This window comes from Pleurodeles waltl, chromosome 3_1 (assembly GCF_031143425.1).
Source record: "Pleurodeles waltl isolate 20211129_DDA chromosome 3_1, aPleWal1.hap1.20221129, whole genome shotgun sequence".
Taxonomy (NCBI): domain Eukaryota; kingdom Metazoa; phylum Chordata; class Amphibia; order Caudata; family Salamandridae; genus Pleurodeles; species Pleurodeles waltl.
The window spans coordinates 1,934,999,382-1,935,017,486 of NC_090440.1; the positions used below are offsets into that span (position 1 = coordinate 1,934,999,382).

The window sequence follows — 18,105 nt, forward strand, 5'->3', positions numbered from 1 at the left end:
TGGTTTGGAAGGGATCTTAGGAGACAGTGATAATCATTCTTGGCTTTCTGGGGAATTTAAGCTGGAGAATGAGACCTGTTTCATTAAAAATGGAGGCTCTTAGCACTGATGGGCTGTACGTTTAACGTGGCACTAAAGGTAAGGGGCTAATCAGGTGGGTCATCTTTTCAAAGTTGCATTACCTAGTTTAAAAAGGGTGCCACTGCAGCAAATTAGTATCATCCATTTCAAAGACACTCCTGAGGAGAGGGGATGACTGGAGATGTGCTCTTTTTAGACAGAGCTTGTCTGCATCACATTGTCTGGCTAACCACTGTAGGTAGATGCGATTTCAGGGTGCGTTGACGGGGCGTGTTGTGTCACCAGTTGGAAAGATATGGAGAGATGGTTCCTTTGAAGGCTGTAAATACCTAGGTGAGTGTCTTAGCGCAAAGCTATGGGAGGTGGCATAGAGGGTAAACAATAGAGTTTCCAGGGCATTTCTTTGGGTACACCAAGTGGTATGGAGTCAGCAATGAGAGCCAGGTATGTCAGAAGATAGTTGTTTAGCAGTCATAGGGGAGGAGCCGTCGGAGGGCGCAAAGGACTGGTTGGCTGCAAACTTAGGGGATCAGAGGCTGGACTGTACAAGTCAAAATAGTGGACGAGGGTGGTAGAGGTTACCTTGAAATTGGACATAGTGGGTGTAGGCTTTTAAAAGGGTGCAAAGTGTTTTCTCATGGGCAAGATTCTTGCTCAAAATTCGGAAGGAACGTCAAATGTGAAGCTAATTTGAGTTGTTGCATGGAACGGTATGAAGGATGATGCTCTGTGCCTTCCTTACCTAGTGCACAGCAAGCATGCATTTCACACACTCGGATATATTGACTCTGCCTCGTGTGTTTTCATCTTAAATATTTTATCTGTATAGTTCCTTACAGTTAGTAAATAAGGCCATCTGCTTTGAGACTACCCTGACAGGGGAGTGAGCAGAGCATAGCGAGAACTTCTCTGATGAGAATAGTCTTTATTTAAGAGACCAGCGTTTTTTCTTCCTCCCATGTGGACTGTCTGTATTATTCATAAGCATCTCTTTTCTTAAGTTTCTGAGCTCCCATCTTTTGAGCAATTGCTAAGAAAGTTGTGAATTTGGCCGTCCGGTTTTGATGGCAGCTTCATAAATTTGAATGCAGTTGTCTCTTGAGGGCATGAATAGTACGTGTGATCCAGGGCTGTTGTGTGGGGCGGAGGGTGTGAAGATGAGATAGGATAGTGACATTGAAAGTACATTTACTGTGTGTGCAGGTCGGGTACTTGGAGATTGAAGTGCCCAGATCCTATCTTTGGAGGCATGGCGTTATAGTGGAGCATGTTGGCAAAAGTATATAGCCTAATGTGAATTAAGCAATGGTTGGGGGGATGCTGGTTGATGGTAAGTAGACAGTGGGTGAGTGAATTAGAGGCTAGGATCGTATCCCAGGAGTGTTCTTATAGGAGTTTCTTGAAAAGGTTGTGATGGTGTTTTTTGAAGATCAAGAGGAGGACGTTGAAGAAGGCCTCAGTGGTGGTTGGGCATGGGGGGGTTGGAGATTATCTCTATAATTCAGCATAGGAGTGTTGGTTGTGGTAACAATGTTCTGCAGGGTGAGAGTGGACCGGGCATGCACGGGTGGGAGCTGTTTTTAGGGGCTCCCAGCAGCCTTTTTGTGATATTTACGCCCTATGGAGGTAGGTGACGTAGGTTTGCTGTCTCCTATTAAGAAATACGTTTCAGAGACCACAGTGAAGTGAAAAGGGGCTGATAGAAGCCAGTGGAGCCCATAATAAATATATATTTTTTGCCATCCCAAATGTGGAATGACAGGAAGCCAGTGGCGTGGGTAGGCTTTATTATTTTCTATGTAGGGTGATGAAAGCTTTAGGGTGTGAGTAGGTAAGGGAGAGGCTACTGGTGAGTTCAAGGAGCGCAGTGTGGTGACTCTGCAAAGCCATAGTGTATTGTACTATTTATATAGCTTTACTAGCCCTGTGTCGGGTCCTTGAAGCGCTTTCTCACATGGATAGCATGCTATAGCGTGGAGAGTGTGCGCTTGGGAGAGTGCTGTCGTAGTATTAAGCCTATGTGCGAACTGCTTCCATGTTGTGAGTGATGACAACCAAAGTGTAGTTTTTGTGTTATAGTACATAGTGCTAAACATTGAGGTGAACATAGAGTGAGCTGTACACACACAATTCATGGTGTGAAGCATGTTGGCGGTAATCGTTTGTTCTACAGGTCCCTGGGTGGTGGTTGCATTTATTATTTTCTGTATTGGTTGCTCTATTAGGGTCAACCACTGCAGTTTTTATAGGCTCGCCATGAATGATGGAAGAGGGAGGTTGTTGGAGATCTACTCCGATGAACTGATATAGTCCTCCTTACTAGCATTATCCGGACAGTGAGGGGTGGAGGTCAGGTTATATAGCGAGTCGGGTTCTACGGTGTCCGACTGTGTTGGAGCCCTCCGGTGGTCATCATTGCTCATTAGCAGATCTTTTTAGAATATGGCTGTATCTTCACAGTCTGCCAGTGCAGTGGCTATAGAGTGGGTATTTGCAGTGGGTTGGAATAGGACACTGACTGGTAGATCAGTTCTGCAGCAGTTTTGTCTTAGGTCAGTTTATCAGGGCCGATATGCTATGGTTATTTATCATGATGCCTGCATTGGGTACAATCGGGCGTGGGATATTTGAGTGTTTGATAAAGCAGCATGACATGGAGTATATAGATGTCCTGGAATGACCATCCCCTCGGCAAAAACAGATGACTCATAGTATGTGTGGTGGTTGTGCCTGGGATTGGACACCTGTAGTTCGTGGACCTAGGTACATCTGTTTCAACCCATGGGTATGGTTTATAAGCCTTCAATGGGCTATCATCGCCTCGTAGGGAGCTAGAAGGATGCAAATTCAGTGGCACCTTGTAACTACTATCCGTGAAGCGCATTGGCCCTGTATTGATCACATGAGTGCCCGCAATGGACAGTTACCTTTAGGTAGTCCCTCGCGTGTACCGGCAGCAGATGCTCTCTACATGTTTTTGCGGGTGGTGTGGTCTGTCGACAATAGCTAAAATGCCTAATGGTACATCTAGTTTAAGAGGCTTCTGTTACTGTTGCAAGATAACTGGTTTCCTGGGTGGGTGGTGGAAGTTTGGGATTCAGTTGTGCAGCGCTGTGGGGTTTGTAGTCCAAGATGCTTTCATGTGATACATAGCTTGTATCTGCATTAGTTTATGCCCCACAGCAGATGGTGACAGCTCTCGTTTTCTCTTTCAGTGAAGGTGTTTTTAAATGCCCAGAGGACCAGTTGCCCCTGGATTATGCCAAGGTAGGTGTGCCCGTTCTTCTGTTTCGTTGTTTTTGTTTTTTGTTTGTTTCTGGGTGCGTTGTGTGTTCATTAAGAGCCAGCATTGCCTTACAAGAGACCAGTAACTACTTTCAGCCCTGACCCAAAATGACAGGCTTGTTTGATAGACCATAAAAAGCAGTCTTGTATGCCCCCTGCCTCTGACCAGTCATCAAGTGGGTATCTGTTCTAATGCAGGCCTGCCAGGGAGGCCCAGTGCCCATGCAAACCGACTTCCAAGGGGTCTTTGTGCGATAGTGAGAACCGCCGCTGCCAGGCCAACAAAGCCCCTTCTGTCCTGGCTCCGGCATGTAGTGACACGCAGGAAAACTAGGCCCTCGCCTGCCAACCCCCGAGGGGTGTTGGGGCATGATCAGGAAAGCCCTGGGCATGGAATCGGTAGTTTTTTTAACCGTCTTTCGTGGCTAATGGGAGAAGTCCCTTTCTTTCAGAGGGGGCTCACTGTAGGGGCAAATGACCAGTGGAGGTACACGGGTTGATGGCAGTATAATCTAGGTCGCCGTTTATCTCCGAGGTCATGCATTGGCGGAAACCTACATTGGAACCAGGAAGCATAGCGTTGAGGGCAAAGAACACAGTGGGCACATTAGGGTTGGATACTGATGGCGCCTCATTTTTAGGGCACTGGCCACAACCAAAAGCGTATTGTTGGTGACACTGTGTTTAAGGCACATGACAGGGCGGAGTTCACAAGGGTGGTTCTGTGCTGGGGCACAGTACACACACCTAGGGCTTGGCACTGACGACACACTGATCCATTCTCTGCCTTTGGTCGTTTTATGCCTCTGGTGCGTTAGTGCCCATCATGAGGTATATATTGAACCCTCAATGTCTGGCTCTGGAACGAAAGTTTGTGTAATAGTCCCTGCCCTTGTCAAGGGGATCAGTGCCTCGCCTGTGCCACAGGTAGCGCCCGGGCATCTGTTCCCCTTGGCTGTGGCTTTGCTCCATTTCTAGGTGACATTGATACCCTCTGAGGGAGACCTGTGTTTTCTGGATGCAGCTAGGGATTAAAGGCCTTTTATACCAGGAACCGGTCCAGCCACAAGGGCCAGTGCTGAGATGAGGACTTTTGTTCGGGAATTGTGCCACTGACACACCCCGGTATCGCACAGTCTGCAGCAGCTCGCTGCACATTGTGCTCGGGGTATGTGGGGTACAGTCCGCAGCAGCTATCAGCACCTGCCTGCTGCTCGACGTTTTATGGGGTCAATATCCGTATATTCTGAGGAGCCCCCGCCCTCTAACTGCACAGATTGTGCTCAGTAGAGAAGAATTCAATATTCAGCCCCCCGAACCCTCCAGCCGCCTCACCAGCCCCTCTCTATTTCTATGCGCGCCTTGCCGCCTCTTCCAGCATCCTGTTTTGTCACTGTGTTTGGGGTGGGCGCGAGCGCGCGCGCGTGCGTGTGTATGCACGTGCACAGTGGAAGAAAGACTTTATTGAAGTCTCGGTTTCCTGGTTGTCTCTGGAATGTGATATATCCAGCCTGTCCATGTTACGCTTCTTTTGGTTTTGAGAGGTGCCATGCCGACCTTGCCATAGTAGTATCTAGGCTGTGAGGGTCACCCTATGTCCCCCACCAGGTCTCACCTGGTGCGCTCACTATTCTGGGTATCCCTAGAATATGAGGCAACATTCTTGGTCCCTCATTGTTGTAGATGCACCCGGGTTTAGAGGGTTTCGTGTTGTGTTCTCCCTGTTGTAGATGTATCTGATGTGGAGGAGGGGTGGTCTTGCGTGGTCCCCTCACTCGCCTGTGTTAATGGCACTCTGTGTCCCTACTGTACTCACTGTCCTGGTGTTTTTTGTTTGTGAATGGGCCTTTAACGACCCCCGCTTTGCCCCTTTACCTGTCACAGACAGGTTCAGGATGCCATTCTGTGCCTCCCCCCGGGACGCGAGGCACTCACTTTGTGCCCACACCTCTAGAAGTACCCGAGGGCCTGACGGTCTCACTTGGTACCATTTATGGCCCGTGCCCTCGCTCACCTGAGTATCTGCAGTGTGAGGCTCACCTTGTGGGTTCTTCTTTTTTCGGTGTATTCTGGAGCGTGAAATTTTACCATTAAACCGTAATTCTCCTGGGCAAATCTGGGGGATTGCGGGTCTCGCTCGGTTCCCAAAGTTAGCTCGATTTATCGGAGTACTGAAAGCCTTGCCTTATGTTCTAACAACAGCCCCCTTGTTCGAGTAAATGTACAGCTTTTTATACACTGGTGTACAGCCCCCTTCTCAGTTCTTCCCTGGTTTACATATTTAAGGGATGCGAGGGACGGTGAAATGACGAGCCCAGGATCACGAATTGCAGGCACCGAGTCAGATGATGCCGCGATAAAACTCTGACCTGAATGCAGAAGAAGCTGGAATCCAGTCGGGCTACTGATTAGATCTGAACCGCCCGCTTCGCCAAACCCAGGGTTGTCCAATAGGCGGAAAGATTGCTGTTTGTGCCAGCCAATCAGTTGTTTTGTTTCCACCTGGAGTTGTCACCTGTGCTAGGTTTAAAGGTAAACAAGGACACTTGGCCGCGAGCGGGGCTCCTGTTCAGGCTTTCCACTTGCTGTGTTGCCCTTCACATGAGTCACACACACCAGGCACACGGTAACTTGCCGCTTCGAAAAAAAACTTGCACGCATACTGGTTGGCTTTGTGCAACTCAGTGACAGCGTGCGACCACAGCGGGGCGGCCACGGGGCAGAGGGCCCGCCTACTGCCTGCTACCGCGAATACCTCCCGCTGGCCTCCGGCGCCGCGCGCCTGCGCCCAGGCCGTGAAGTGGAAATACAGAGCAGCAGTCCTTGCTATCTCCCTGCGCTTGTTTGGGCCATAGGTGACAGCACAGACCAGCGACACTTATTAGTTGTGGAAAAGACGCGTTATTGACGCCCCCGCCCTACCCAACTAGCCCAACTCGTGTGCAGTCGCCTGGACCGTACCAGTCGCCCAAATGTCCTAGGGCGCCAGAACCCCCCTCTGACTGTTCACCAACCCCCCATTATTATTAAGATGCAGAGGTATTAAAGAATTAAAAGTTATTAAAAGAATTGCACCCCTGCTGGAACTCTACCTGTCGAATTGTCGAGCTGTTACTGGGTTCCTGCCCATGTGAAGCGCCGCCCCTGGCCATCTATGCTGCCTCCTGCTGCTAGAATAACTTGTCACACTTCCTGCCTGTCGGTCCTCTCCACTCTGACCCCGCTACCCCTTAAGCCCGGGTAACACAAAGGGAAGGTGAGGGCCTCTTAAAGAAAGCAATTTGGAGGATTAAAAAGCAGGTGCTGAAACTTCCTTTGTGCACCTTGTAAGCCACGCCCATTATCTTCTGTTAATGCAACATGAAGCTCCCAGAACAACATACCCCTTTGCTCTATTTGGGGGGGGGGGGGGGGGGGGGAGCGGCAGAGAATGCCCCTGCTAGGTCGAAGAATCTCCCAGGCACATCTTGTTATCCGGTGATTGGCTTTCCTTTTTGGTTCCTTTTTCCATCAATATCGTGTGTCTCTTGATGATCATTCGTCCAGCTTTCGGATGCTGGCCTGTGATTGGCCCTGGGCAGCCTTCCCAGATATCAGAACTATGCTGTATGAATACTTAATAAAGCAGTTCTGCTGAAAGCCACAGACCATCAGCCTTCTCCTTGAAATCACCCTGGCGTGATAGATCCTTGATGGATTCTCATCCCCATGTACCACTGTGAGCCCTGACCTCCTTTGCATTAGGCCCTTCCCCCCAAAGAACCACTTACTTCTTTGCAGTGACTGAAAACAATCTCTCGTCCTTGTTGGTGCTCTATGTCACAACTGTGCCTTTGCTGTCATCCCCAAACGCCACACTCTGGAAGCCTTCAACTTGAAAATAGAAAGCATACGCAAAACCTTTCTATAAACAAAACAATTTAAAAAATATATATATCTATAATTGTTTTTCTTCCAAACCCGAAATGTAAGATACAAAACATATGAAGGAAACATTTAAGGGTAATACTCGAGCGTGCATGCACTTTGCTGAGTGTTTGTTTGGTGCCTGATCTATTGACTATCTGACAGGCCAAAAACAAAAGCGTCTTGGACACCCAACACAAACTCATTTTGCACCAGAGACTTCTTTTTGACCAGTTGAGTGACGGCCTCTAAATGATCCTGCAGGCTTTCTGGAGTTAGAGATCACTCCTCCAACAAACATTGTGAATTATTAAACTAGCTGTTTGTTTATTAATACTTTCAGAATATGTAAATAATTGAAAGGAGATATGTACCTTTAATTTCATTATGCACTCACGGATTACATTGGTTTACAGCTTACCTTGTTGTCTTTAAAAGGCACTGCGAAGATTTGTCACCCCACGTCATTACGTGGTCCCCTATTTTGTATTAATTGATTCTGATTTCCCATGACTGACCCCCAAAATCTTCCATTGTACCTCATTTAATAGCTCACACCTTTCCCTTGTCAGAGCAATGAAGAATGGTTCTATTTACAATGGACTTCCATTAACGTCTGCCCCTACTTTCGATGCCTGACCACAGATGCTCCACTTTCCCATGTCTCATTCTGGCCTCTTCAGTTTTGTATGCCTGTGCCCTGGTGCCTTTTCAGATATACACCATATTTTACTGCTTATGTCCAATCTCTGTTGTTGTCTCCTCCTTCCCATGTCGAATTAATATCCTTCCCTACCCACCATCACGCCTGCACCTGTTTTCCATGTCTTACTGCAGCTGTCTTCGCCTGTCTCCAAGTCTGAATGCTGACATCAGCTCGTATTGCTCATCTGCTCTGAATGTTGACATCTCCTCAGACAGCAGATAGCCACCTCATGTTTTCATCTCTTGTTTCATCAGATTTACCCGGATCCAGATTTGGAAGCCCAGGTGCTGAGTCTGACCATCCGCTGCATCCACAGCGAGGAGGGCTGCCGATGGAGCGGGCAGGTGAAGCAACTACAGGTGAGCAGAGTGGGCAATGCTGGGCAGCCTTAAGCCAAGGGAAACTGGGCATCAGGGAGACCAAATGTACCAAAGTAGCAGCTGCACCGCACACACATCTGCATGCAAGCATACCAGCAGGGTGGGTGCCCACCAACACACTCGGCAGTCAGGTGATGCAAGGCACACTAACACTCCACATAAGCACCTGCATGCAAGCAGCTGTAGTAAGTAGCGCATAGACCCTTCTACACACCCTTCTATTTCACATGAAGACTCTGACCCTCGCACACCCTCACAACCCTTGACCAGAGCATAACGTTGCAGAGACCAGCTAGCAGTATCAGTGGTGAGAGTGCATGTCTGTCTTAATGACATGATGTTAAATAGTTCGTCTGAGACCGGTAGTTGGGCCTCAACTTTCCAGGATATATGTGGTCGATCAGTCGAGACCAGGCTCACGAGAGGTGGTGTGAAGGTTCAGCCAGCTAAAGGAAAGCTCTTATCACAAGTGCAATAAGTATGTATTACAGTACGCATCATCTCTAGATGCGACTGATAGTGCTGCATCACAAAACTAGTAAACTGCCCTCACCCTCTACGACATTCATATAATCAGTTTAAGTGTGGTCACCAGGACTTGGCATGATGCCAGGTCTTTCAGATTCCGAGTCCAAGGTGTCCGGATTACAGTCAATGTGCGTCAAGTAAGAAGATTGCAAAAACTGCATTTAAGCTACACACAGTTTAGGACTTCAGTGTTACACATATCGATGTATGTTCATCCAGGTCAAGAAGGTAGCATCTCGCATATATCTGTGCACGCAAACATATGTGCATAAACAGTCTGGGCTAGCGGCATAATGTACTCTGTCCCCATAAATAGAGATAGGGGCAACCCGGTATTCCCGATTCCCTCTTAAATCTCTCACCGTTCATGTGGTACCTTCTGCTGACCCAAATCATTGTCCGTTCATGATCCTCTTGTGTCTCTCGGACTGTTTTCTCTCAGGTCCATCTGAACACATGCAGCTTCAACGTCATCCCCTGCCCAAACCGCTGTGGCATCAAGTTGAGTCGCCGGGATCTGCCCGACCACCTGCAGCATGACTGCTCCAAGCGCCGCGTCAAGTGCGAATTCTGTGGCAGTGACTTCAGCGGCGAGGCACACGAGGTGAGGAGGCAAGAGGAACTTGTTGTGTTAGAGGGGCATAGAGTTGGTCCTAGACATTTTTTGTAATTTTTTTTAATTGTTTGTTTTTCTCTGGAATGTACTTACTAACTTAGCTAGGCTCCCTAGGCAACCACGGAGTTAAGTGGTAGGAAGGACTGCCCAGAAGAGGCATATGATGACTGCACTGGCATGCATAGTCCGACAGCCAGTGTTGGGTAGAGGGTAGATTAGGGTTGGGTTGGATTGGTGTCCTGTTGGGTGGCACAGGCTATAGAAAGGATTTTGCAGAGAATTGGGTGGGATATTTACAACAACGGCATTAGAGGTAAATCAGCTAAAAACAAATTTATTTTTGAAAACTAATCTAAAGTACTATTATAAAACTTTGAAATAAAATGACAAGTTCACACATAAAATCACTGTGGTTTGTGGCACAAATAAATCTACATGTCTGTCGCTAGAAAACAGCAGAACACGAGTGAGGAGGTTGGGAGTCTTCCCTTTATAAGAAAACAATTTAAAAAGGCTAAGAACTCATCTGCAAAGTCTGTGCAGTGTATGGCAACACAAATAAAAGAAATCCATTGTTAATTTCAAAACTGGTGTGAGTGTAGGGTGGAGTTTCTATCATTTTCGAAGGGAGAAATACATACTTTGTAGGGAGTGATTTTAGAGATTTCTTCAGCAATGCCCCATGGAAGGTATTAATGGAGACATGAACGGAACAGCGGGGTCAGCTAAGGTATTGTGCGCAAGCCACATCTGAACAATAGTTAAGCCATTTGATTTACTAATTTTAAATGATTATAGGTGCTATAATTTAAAATCAAGGCCGACATGTGCAAAGTCATATTTTATATGATTTTGAATTAACTGAAAAAAGCAATTATGAATTTGACGAGCCTTTGATGACTTTGCAATGAAACTCCATTGAAAGAGGCAGAGCCTGATGTCAGGTTGTGCAGTTGATAGTGTCATGTTGGACACTGCCTGATGTCTGAGTGGGCAAAATGTCTGCGTGTTGCTAGCGTTTGGGCAGTGCTCCACGTCGGCTTGCGGAGTCTGATTGGTCAAGTTATGGTGTGGGATTTAACATAGCCGGATACCGGGTTGCCCTGTTGCTTTAACGCGTGCAGTGTTGTAATGCAATGATGTTAAGCCTTGGGGTGTTTTGGGCAGTGAGCCTAGGGACAGCAGCTAACACACGGTCTGCCTTGTTTCCAAAGAATCACCAGGGTATCTGCCCTCAGGAGAGTGTGTACTGTGAGAACAAGTGTGGTGCCCGCATGATGAGACGCCTACTGTCCCAGCACTCGCTGGCCGAATGCCCCAAGCGCACCCAGCCCTGCAGCTACTGCACCAAGGAGTTTGTTTTCGATACTATCCAGGTGAGAGGCCCTCCCAGTACCTTTACCCTGTCTGTTCATGCCTTCTGTATGAAAACCGAAGACCCTCTTCCGCGCCTTCACATATCCCGTGCAGCGAGCCTCTGTGCCTCACATGATCCTTGTGTATTTCACACTCATGGTCTCTTTCTCGGTCTGCAGCTGTCTCCAGCACTTGTACTCGCGCGTTCTCAGTTCTTTCCCTACCCTCCTGGTACAATCATCGGAGTGCGGACGATGCTGGGGGTGGGGGGAGAGGGAGCAGAAAAAATCAGTTCCACTTCCTGCTCCCCTGTCAAGATTCTGTTTGCCAGCAAGCCTTCTGCAGATTGCATGATGTACCTGCCAGCACTAGCCACAGTCTTCCTTTATGTGAACCCACCCCTTTTTCAGGGATATAGGGGAAGGAATCTATATGTCCTAGTGTGTCTCTGCTTTTACTCCCTTCCTCACAGGGTTGTAAACACCGTATTAGGAATGTTGTCAGTTCTGATCAGTGATACAACCATTTGATGATTTAATTGACATCAGATAATCTTGTCTGATCTGCCCCAGTGCTTGGTTCCCTTACGATGACTCAAACCCCTGTCACCAGCTAACGTGGAGGCAGAAGAGCCATGCCAGAGGCACATATTCTTAAACACCGCAGAACTCCTCGCCAGAGTCCTTACATTTTCAGCCATTTGCTTGCAAATACAGGGATTGATGGGCTCTTTACAGCCCTACAGACGCGCAATTCCTCCACTCCCACTCTTTTCTCCATTTCCAAAGCCTTACTATTTCCCTTTACTTTGTGTCGTTTTTCCTCTTCCCTCTCCTCTTTCCTCTTGTTTTCTTAGCTTATACTCTCCACTCCATGTCTCTCGACAGTTTATTTGCTTCGTTCGTGATGCCCATTCTGTTAGCCCCCGTGCTGTACCTCTCGCTTCCACTGTGGTACCCCTACTGTCGTCTTGGAGCTTTCACAAGTAACTATGTGTAACCACTGATGTGTATAAATTCTAATTCTGTGCTCCTGTATATCCCCCAACAGAATCACCAATACCAGTGCCCGCGACTCCCAGTTTCGTGTCCCAACCAGTGTGGCACACCCAACATTGCCCGTGAAGACCTGCCAGGGCACCTGAAAGAAAACTGCAGCACAGCCATGGTGTTGTGCCCCTACAAGGAGGCTGGATGTAAATTCCGGGTGAGTAAATCAACAAGGGTGCAGAATCGCCACCATTTCAGATTAACCACTGTACCAATCCATCACAGTAGCAGCTGAGATCAGGGGACAGTGGTTGTGGAAAGCATTGTGCGAATCCTAGAGGTTTATGCAAACAGTCTATCTTCCTCACACACAAGCACATGCCATCTGTGCCACAGACACACCACTTCTGCACCCAAAACCTATCACCCTGCAAAAGCAATAGTCACCATAAACAATACCCCTCACATGCCCCGGACAGATGTACAGCATGTTCATTATGTGCCCAATAGGTCTACTCCTCTCAAACAATCCAAATTGTCCCCCACACACTGCTTCAACGCGTCAGACACTGAGATCCTCCTCCACAAGTATTCATGTGCTCACATATACACACCCACATACATACTTGCATGAAAACACACATATGTATATTCACACTCACGTTCTCCATTTGCCCCCTACAGTGCCCCAAGATTGGGATGACTCGGCACTTGGATGACAGCGTGAAGCCCCATCTGAATATGATGTGTGCACTGGTAAGCCGCCAGCGGCAGGAGATCGTAGAACTGCGGCGTGACTTGGAGGAACTCTCGGTGAGCAGTGATGGCGTGCTAATCTGGAAGATTAGTGACTACTCTCGTAAACTGCAAGAGGCCAAAGCAAGGAGCAATCACGAATTCTTTAGCCCAGCCTTCTACACCCACAAGTATGGTTACAAGTTGCAGGTGTCAGCCTTCCTGAATGGGAATGGCAGTGGTGAGGGCAGCCACCTGTCCATCTACATCCGTGTTCTGCCTGGCGAGTATGACAACTTGTTGGAGTGGCCCTTTTCCTACAGAGTGACATTCTCCCTACTGGACCAGAGCGACCCTTCTCTCTCAAAACCACAGAACATCACCGAGACCTTTAACCCTGACCCCAACTGGAAGAACTTTCGCAAACCAGGCAGCTCTCGCAACTCCCTAGATGAAAGCTCGCTGGGCTTCGGCTACCCCAAGTTCATCTCACAAGAGGAGATCAAGAAGAGGAACTACATCCGTGACAATTCCATCTTCCTGAAGGCCTCAGTTGAGATCCCCCAGAAGATCATTGCATGAAATCAAATATTGGGGCCCCTAGCCCAATGGGGTGACATTAACTCTTGAAATATTATTTTACTTGCTCCTTGTTGGAGTCCCACAGCAGTGCCACAAGAAGGCTGCCTCTGGCTCCTATATTTCATCTTGCAGACCTTCGAAGGAGCCAGTTGCAGGATTTGCCAGTGTACACATGCCAGAAAGGAGACAAGTCTTCTGCGAGTGGGTTGGTGGTTCCTTCACCTTCCTTGAGTATTGAATTTTCTATCATCATGTAAGTCATTTTACAGAGGGCCCCTAGGAGCATAGACTTATTCGTGCAGCAGGAAATGATAGACCATCCAGCACAAAGACCCAGCTGAATCTGTGAATTGGTTTGTTGGTGGTTGGACTGATTCTGGTTTCCATAAATGGCAGAAACACCGCTGTCCTGATCTGGGACTTTGGGCCTTCTGCCTTGGCGTAGGACTGGAGGTGCAGGCACCTGATGCGCAGTGTGAAATGGTTTGGTGGACAAAGATAAAGTGAGGCTTAACTACCTTAACTTTCAAAGAGTATTGGCTCAGAAGTGGCTCAGATGGGAAATTCTAGTCTCTACGTCCGCTGTTGTGATTTTTGGAAAAGCTGTATTGGCAGAAGTGTTTGGGATTTCAAATACAGGCCAGTCCTCATTTGGGACGGGTTGAGAGAAGTGGATAACTCTCAACCTGTGGGCTGGAAGTCATCGAGCTTAGAACCGGATGGATAAACTTGAATAGGGCTCCAGAGTCTCTGACAGTCCCTGCCCAAGCCTGAATTTCGAACTCTGAAGGGGCAAGTATCTAAAGCAGTTGACTACCTGCCCCGGTTCCACGGGCATATTAGGCTGAAAGCAGGCCAGTCATATGAAAGCCTTGCCAAAAATACAATTACTATAGGAAATGACTTCAGAGGATTTTTGGGACTATGAACTGGGGGTGGTGATTTTAATTAAGAGGTCCTGGTGGTCGGACTTGCGGTACCAGTGTGAGCTAGAGGACCCCAGCAGCTCACACCTCAGGGCTGGCTTCTGTGATGCCAGAAAAAAACTGAAAATGGGCGGCATTTGTGCACCTCAGAACATTTGCCAACCAGGTGCTAAAAGAAGATGTGATTGTTTTGTTTCTTAAAGTTTCTGTTTGTATTATCTTGAGGGAGGTGGGCGGCATGTTGTCTGCGAGGTTCTTGAGAGAAGGAATGAGGGTGTAGTACCTCCCACCCCGTGGAGCAATCTAGGTACATTGTTGGACTTTACACTTGCATTCCTTTTGCTTCACACCCAGGCCGTAGTGCAGTATACTTTTTAGAACATTATCAACCAGCCAATGCGAATAAGCAGGTTTCAGGCATCCTCCAACTGCATGAGAGCAGGAGGCGGACTTCATCAGTCCTAGTCCTTAGACATGGCACACCTTCATCTTTTGAAAGACATGGGTCATTTTATAATTGACTGTAATTTTGAAGAAGTGTCAGGAGGGCACCCCAAATAATGCAGTTCTGCTTGTATAAGGATGGATAGTTCTGCTCCGATCCCTGAAAGGTTGTCCTATTCCATATAACGTACAGCTCACTTTCTGACCATCTTAAATGTTCAACATCATCTTCACTACTGTCCATTTTGTATGTTCTTTAAGTGTTTGCATATTGTTAAGGTTTTAAAAAAATACAAACAGAAAATCTACACTGAACCTTATGTTGAAAAACAGTGGTTTCAGTCATGCCGAAGGAGTAACTGGGGCACCCACTAGACTCAATGGATCACAAGTTGGTATTGAGAAATTGGGACATAAAGGGAGGGTTCAGCGATAACTTCAAACCAAATTATCTCTGGAACTATTAGAGTTACAGAGGTGGGTCTAAAACCTAGGGAGAAGAAGTAAAAATATCTCTGCTGCTCGTGCTGGAAATGCAGAGATACACCCTGGCTTAGAGTCACAGGTGGTAGGGAACTAGAGCGCTGAAATGCTCCAGACAGGTCCGCAGTACTCTTAATGTTGTAGACGTCCTTGTATCCTTAAGTCCTGCTTTTCTAGTGGCTCATGAGTAAACTTGCTTCTTCAAGACTGCCTCAACACCGGCTTCAGTCTGCTGGGCCTGCTCCTCTCTACACTGGGCTCTAACACCCCAAACCCCCACCTGGGGTCTTGATGGAAAAATGGTGCGAGGCACAGATCACAGATCTGCTTCTGGAAACCCAGATAAAGTTTGAGTGACAGTTTTGACAGAGGCAGTATTGATCCCACCTTAAGGACACTGGTGGGATGTCCGACTGTCATTTATGAAATGACAGTCAACCCCAGCCGAATGCAACTTTGCAGGCTTAGTTCTCAGGAGAAGCAGGTATGTCGGAAGAAGACTCCATTGCTGATGAGATTCTCAGTGTTCATTCTTTCCATTGGTAGATGATGTCCAGAAAAACCCATGGGGAAAGGAAACTTGTGTACAGTTGCTGGGCAGCTGCCTTGGATCTGGCACGTGAAGGAGAGTGTTCCCCATTTCTCCTAAGCCTCAGGATTTCGGGTGGCTTGTCCACACAACTTCTGGGGAGAACTACCACTTAGTGTAACGTTCACTGTATGTTCCATAGGACATCACTGAGATAGTCTCCCATCCATACAAAATATGGAACATCCCTGATAGACTCAGTAAACATACAGAGATACTGGTCAAATGTTGTGTGTCTCTGAACCTAGAATCAGCTTTCACTGTCCGGCTCCCCCCAGCCTGATTTAAGGGGTCAGTAGCCACAATCACAGACTGGTGGAAGGTGGACTTTCGGTGCACCCTCTTGCCAGTAGCTTCTGTCCTCTCTGGGGAATGCTTTTAAACAGGAAGTGCCTTCCGTGAATTTTCTCCTCAACCAAGGGTGGATGAGACAGAGAGGATATGAAACTGAATTCCTTTTGCTGAGTTCATTGTACGTTTGGTTTTATGGGGCCTTCCCTTTTGAATTCCATATAATTTTCTAAAATGAATAATCATTGTCATTGTAAGATCAGAACATCATCCTCGCCCTCTGGGAATTCGCATTACTTTAAAGGATTGTGGGATCATTGAAAACCTTCATCCTTCAGAGCTCAAATCAGCATAGGGACCTTGAGAACCTCCACTGCACCTCTACCAGGGACTGCATCGTGAGAAAGCACCATCGGCCACCTTTACTTTCCATGCCCCCCCCAAGAACACACGGAGGAATCCTGACGTTCTTCCTACGCCCGCACAGCCTTATCCCGAACTTTGCTCCAGAACAAACACTGTGAATTTGTGCCCACCTACACCCCTCACCCCTTCATCTCTTGAGTCCTCGCAGACCGCAAGCGGTGGGAAACAGCCATATGTTGGGAAAGAAGACGGCAAATTACTCTTTCAATAGCTGGGGGTTTTACACACGATTTATTCATACGTTTTTACATGCAATTATAAAATGTACGGAAGATCCTGGGATATTTTTACCTGCCAGTGTCCATTTCCTGCAGAGATGGCACAGCCAGGTCCTGTAAAAATTAGATTAATTTGTGGCATTTTTTAAGCTTTCTAATCCCCTATCAGTTTTACTCTGTGATCCTCCCTCCCTTTGAAGTTATTTATTCCTGAGCCCTCTCTTTTGATTGAGGGCGAGGTAGTGACATACTGGAAGGATTGCCTGCTACTGAGTCTATTTGCCTTTTTTTAAATTAAAGATTCTAAGTATTTATTACCTGCTGTTGTCTCCGACTGGTTTGTGTGCTTGTTGGTGTGCAGCTACGCTTGTCGGGGCCTGTCTGTGAGGTGCAGTCTCGTGACTTGTGGAATAGTCAAGCAACCCGAGGCGCAAAGGCTGGTACAGAAACGCCCAAAAGTTCCTGTAGCCCTCGCGAGACTAGGCACGTGGTCGGAGCCACGCACGAAAATGGCAGGTTGACATCACCAACGAGCAGGTGGGTACAGTCCTCTGCAGGAGGAGGTGCCACTTCGGATTGTGTTACTGTTACGTCACAACTACGATACTACAGTTACAAACACACCAAGGCTTATCAATGTTTATACGTTAGTTTGCGCATGTGCAAGGCAACATCGGTATGTTTACCTGCATGAACCCTTCATAATTGCTAAAAAATTGTTTAAAGTACGGGGGTCATATGCAAAATTAAACACAGCTAATTACTCCATACTTAAATGTCTAGGAAAAATTGAATCAGACACTACTAACAGCAGGTGTTTCCGCTGAATTTTTCCTAAGAATCCGGATTTAGGAGACACTGTTAATTTGATTCGTAATGGTACGGTAATCTAAATTAAAATGAATTTTTTGAAGGTTAAGGTATATACAGAAGAATCGGAATTTGCGTGTTTTTCTGTTCCTTAACAAAAATGTCTTTAAGTCTGCACATTACTCCTAAAATATTGGAGATAATTATCCTTCATGCACTATTAGTTAAACATAATCTGGAGGTACATCTCCGGCTACCACTGTCATGTTTGTGCATAGAATTATGTTAATGTGAAGGTAATCTGGGTCCTTGTTCCCAGCCGGTTTTATGTGGTATTTTTGGAGTTATTCGTCTCCATGTTGAGGCTGGTCTTAGTAGCTGGCGAGGACTGTGAACGTTTCAGTTGGAAAGCAAGCTCTAACTTTTTCCTTTAGGTTTTACAGTTGCATAGTGGGTTGCATAGTGGTGCACATGAGGGTTGGACTGGCCTGTAGGGCAATCTGGCAGTGCCAGACGGGGCTTTCAGACAGGTCAGTTGGACAAGTGTGTGTGTGTGGGCCACTTTTGTGCCTGTTTTGTGGTGGGTTTGTGGCTGTATGTGTATTGGTGTTCTACACATCTTTTAATAAAAGCCAGACTGGAGTAGCAAGCAGAACGGTGTAGGCGGTGCATGCTTTTATCTCATTGCTTGCAGCATGGATGCACCAATCACACTTTGTGGGTGGAAGAGGAGGGATGTATCAATGTTTTCATC

At 47.2% G+C, this 18,105-nt stretch overlaps 1 protein-coding gene across 2 annotated transcripts in view; it reads left to right on the forward strand.

Annotated features, from left to right (window-relative positions):
- The window catches only part of TRAF4 (TNF receptor associated factor 4), a 54,271-nt gene extending 37,413 nt beyond the window's left edge, over positions 1 to 16,858 (forward strand). For both annotated transcript variants that reach the window (XM_069226205.1, XM_069226203.1), the window contains exons 2-7: positions 3,297 to 3,348; positions 8,233 to 8,337; positions 9,329 to 9,490; positions 10,717 to 10,878; positions 11,909 to 12,064; positions 12,532 to 16,858. In XM_069226205.1, the coding sequence (XP_069082306.1) occupies positions 3,297 to 3,348; positions 8,233 to 8,337; positions 9,329 to 9,490; positions 10,717 to 10,878; positions 11,909 to 12,064; positions 12,532 to 13,164 (1,270 nt within the window). In that variant the 3' untranslated portion in view covers positions 13,165 to 16,858. The remainder of the gene's footprint in view (positions 1 to 3,296; positions 3,349 to 8,232; positions 8,338 to 9,328; positions 9,491 to 10,716; positions 10,879 to 11,908; positions 12,065 to 12,531) is intronic.
- The last annotated feature ends 1,247 nt before the right edge of the window (positions 16,859 to 18,105 follow it).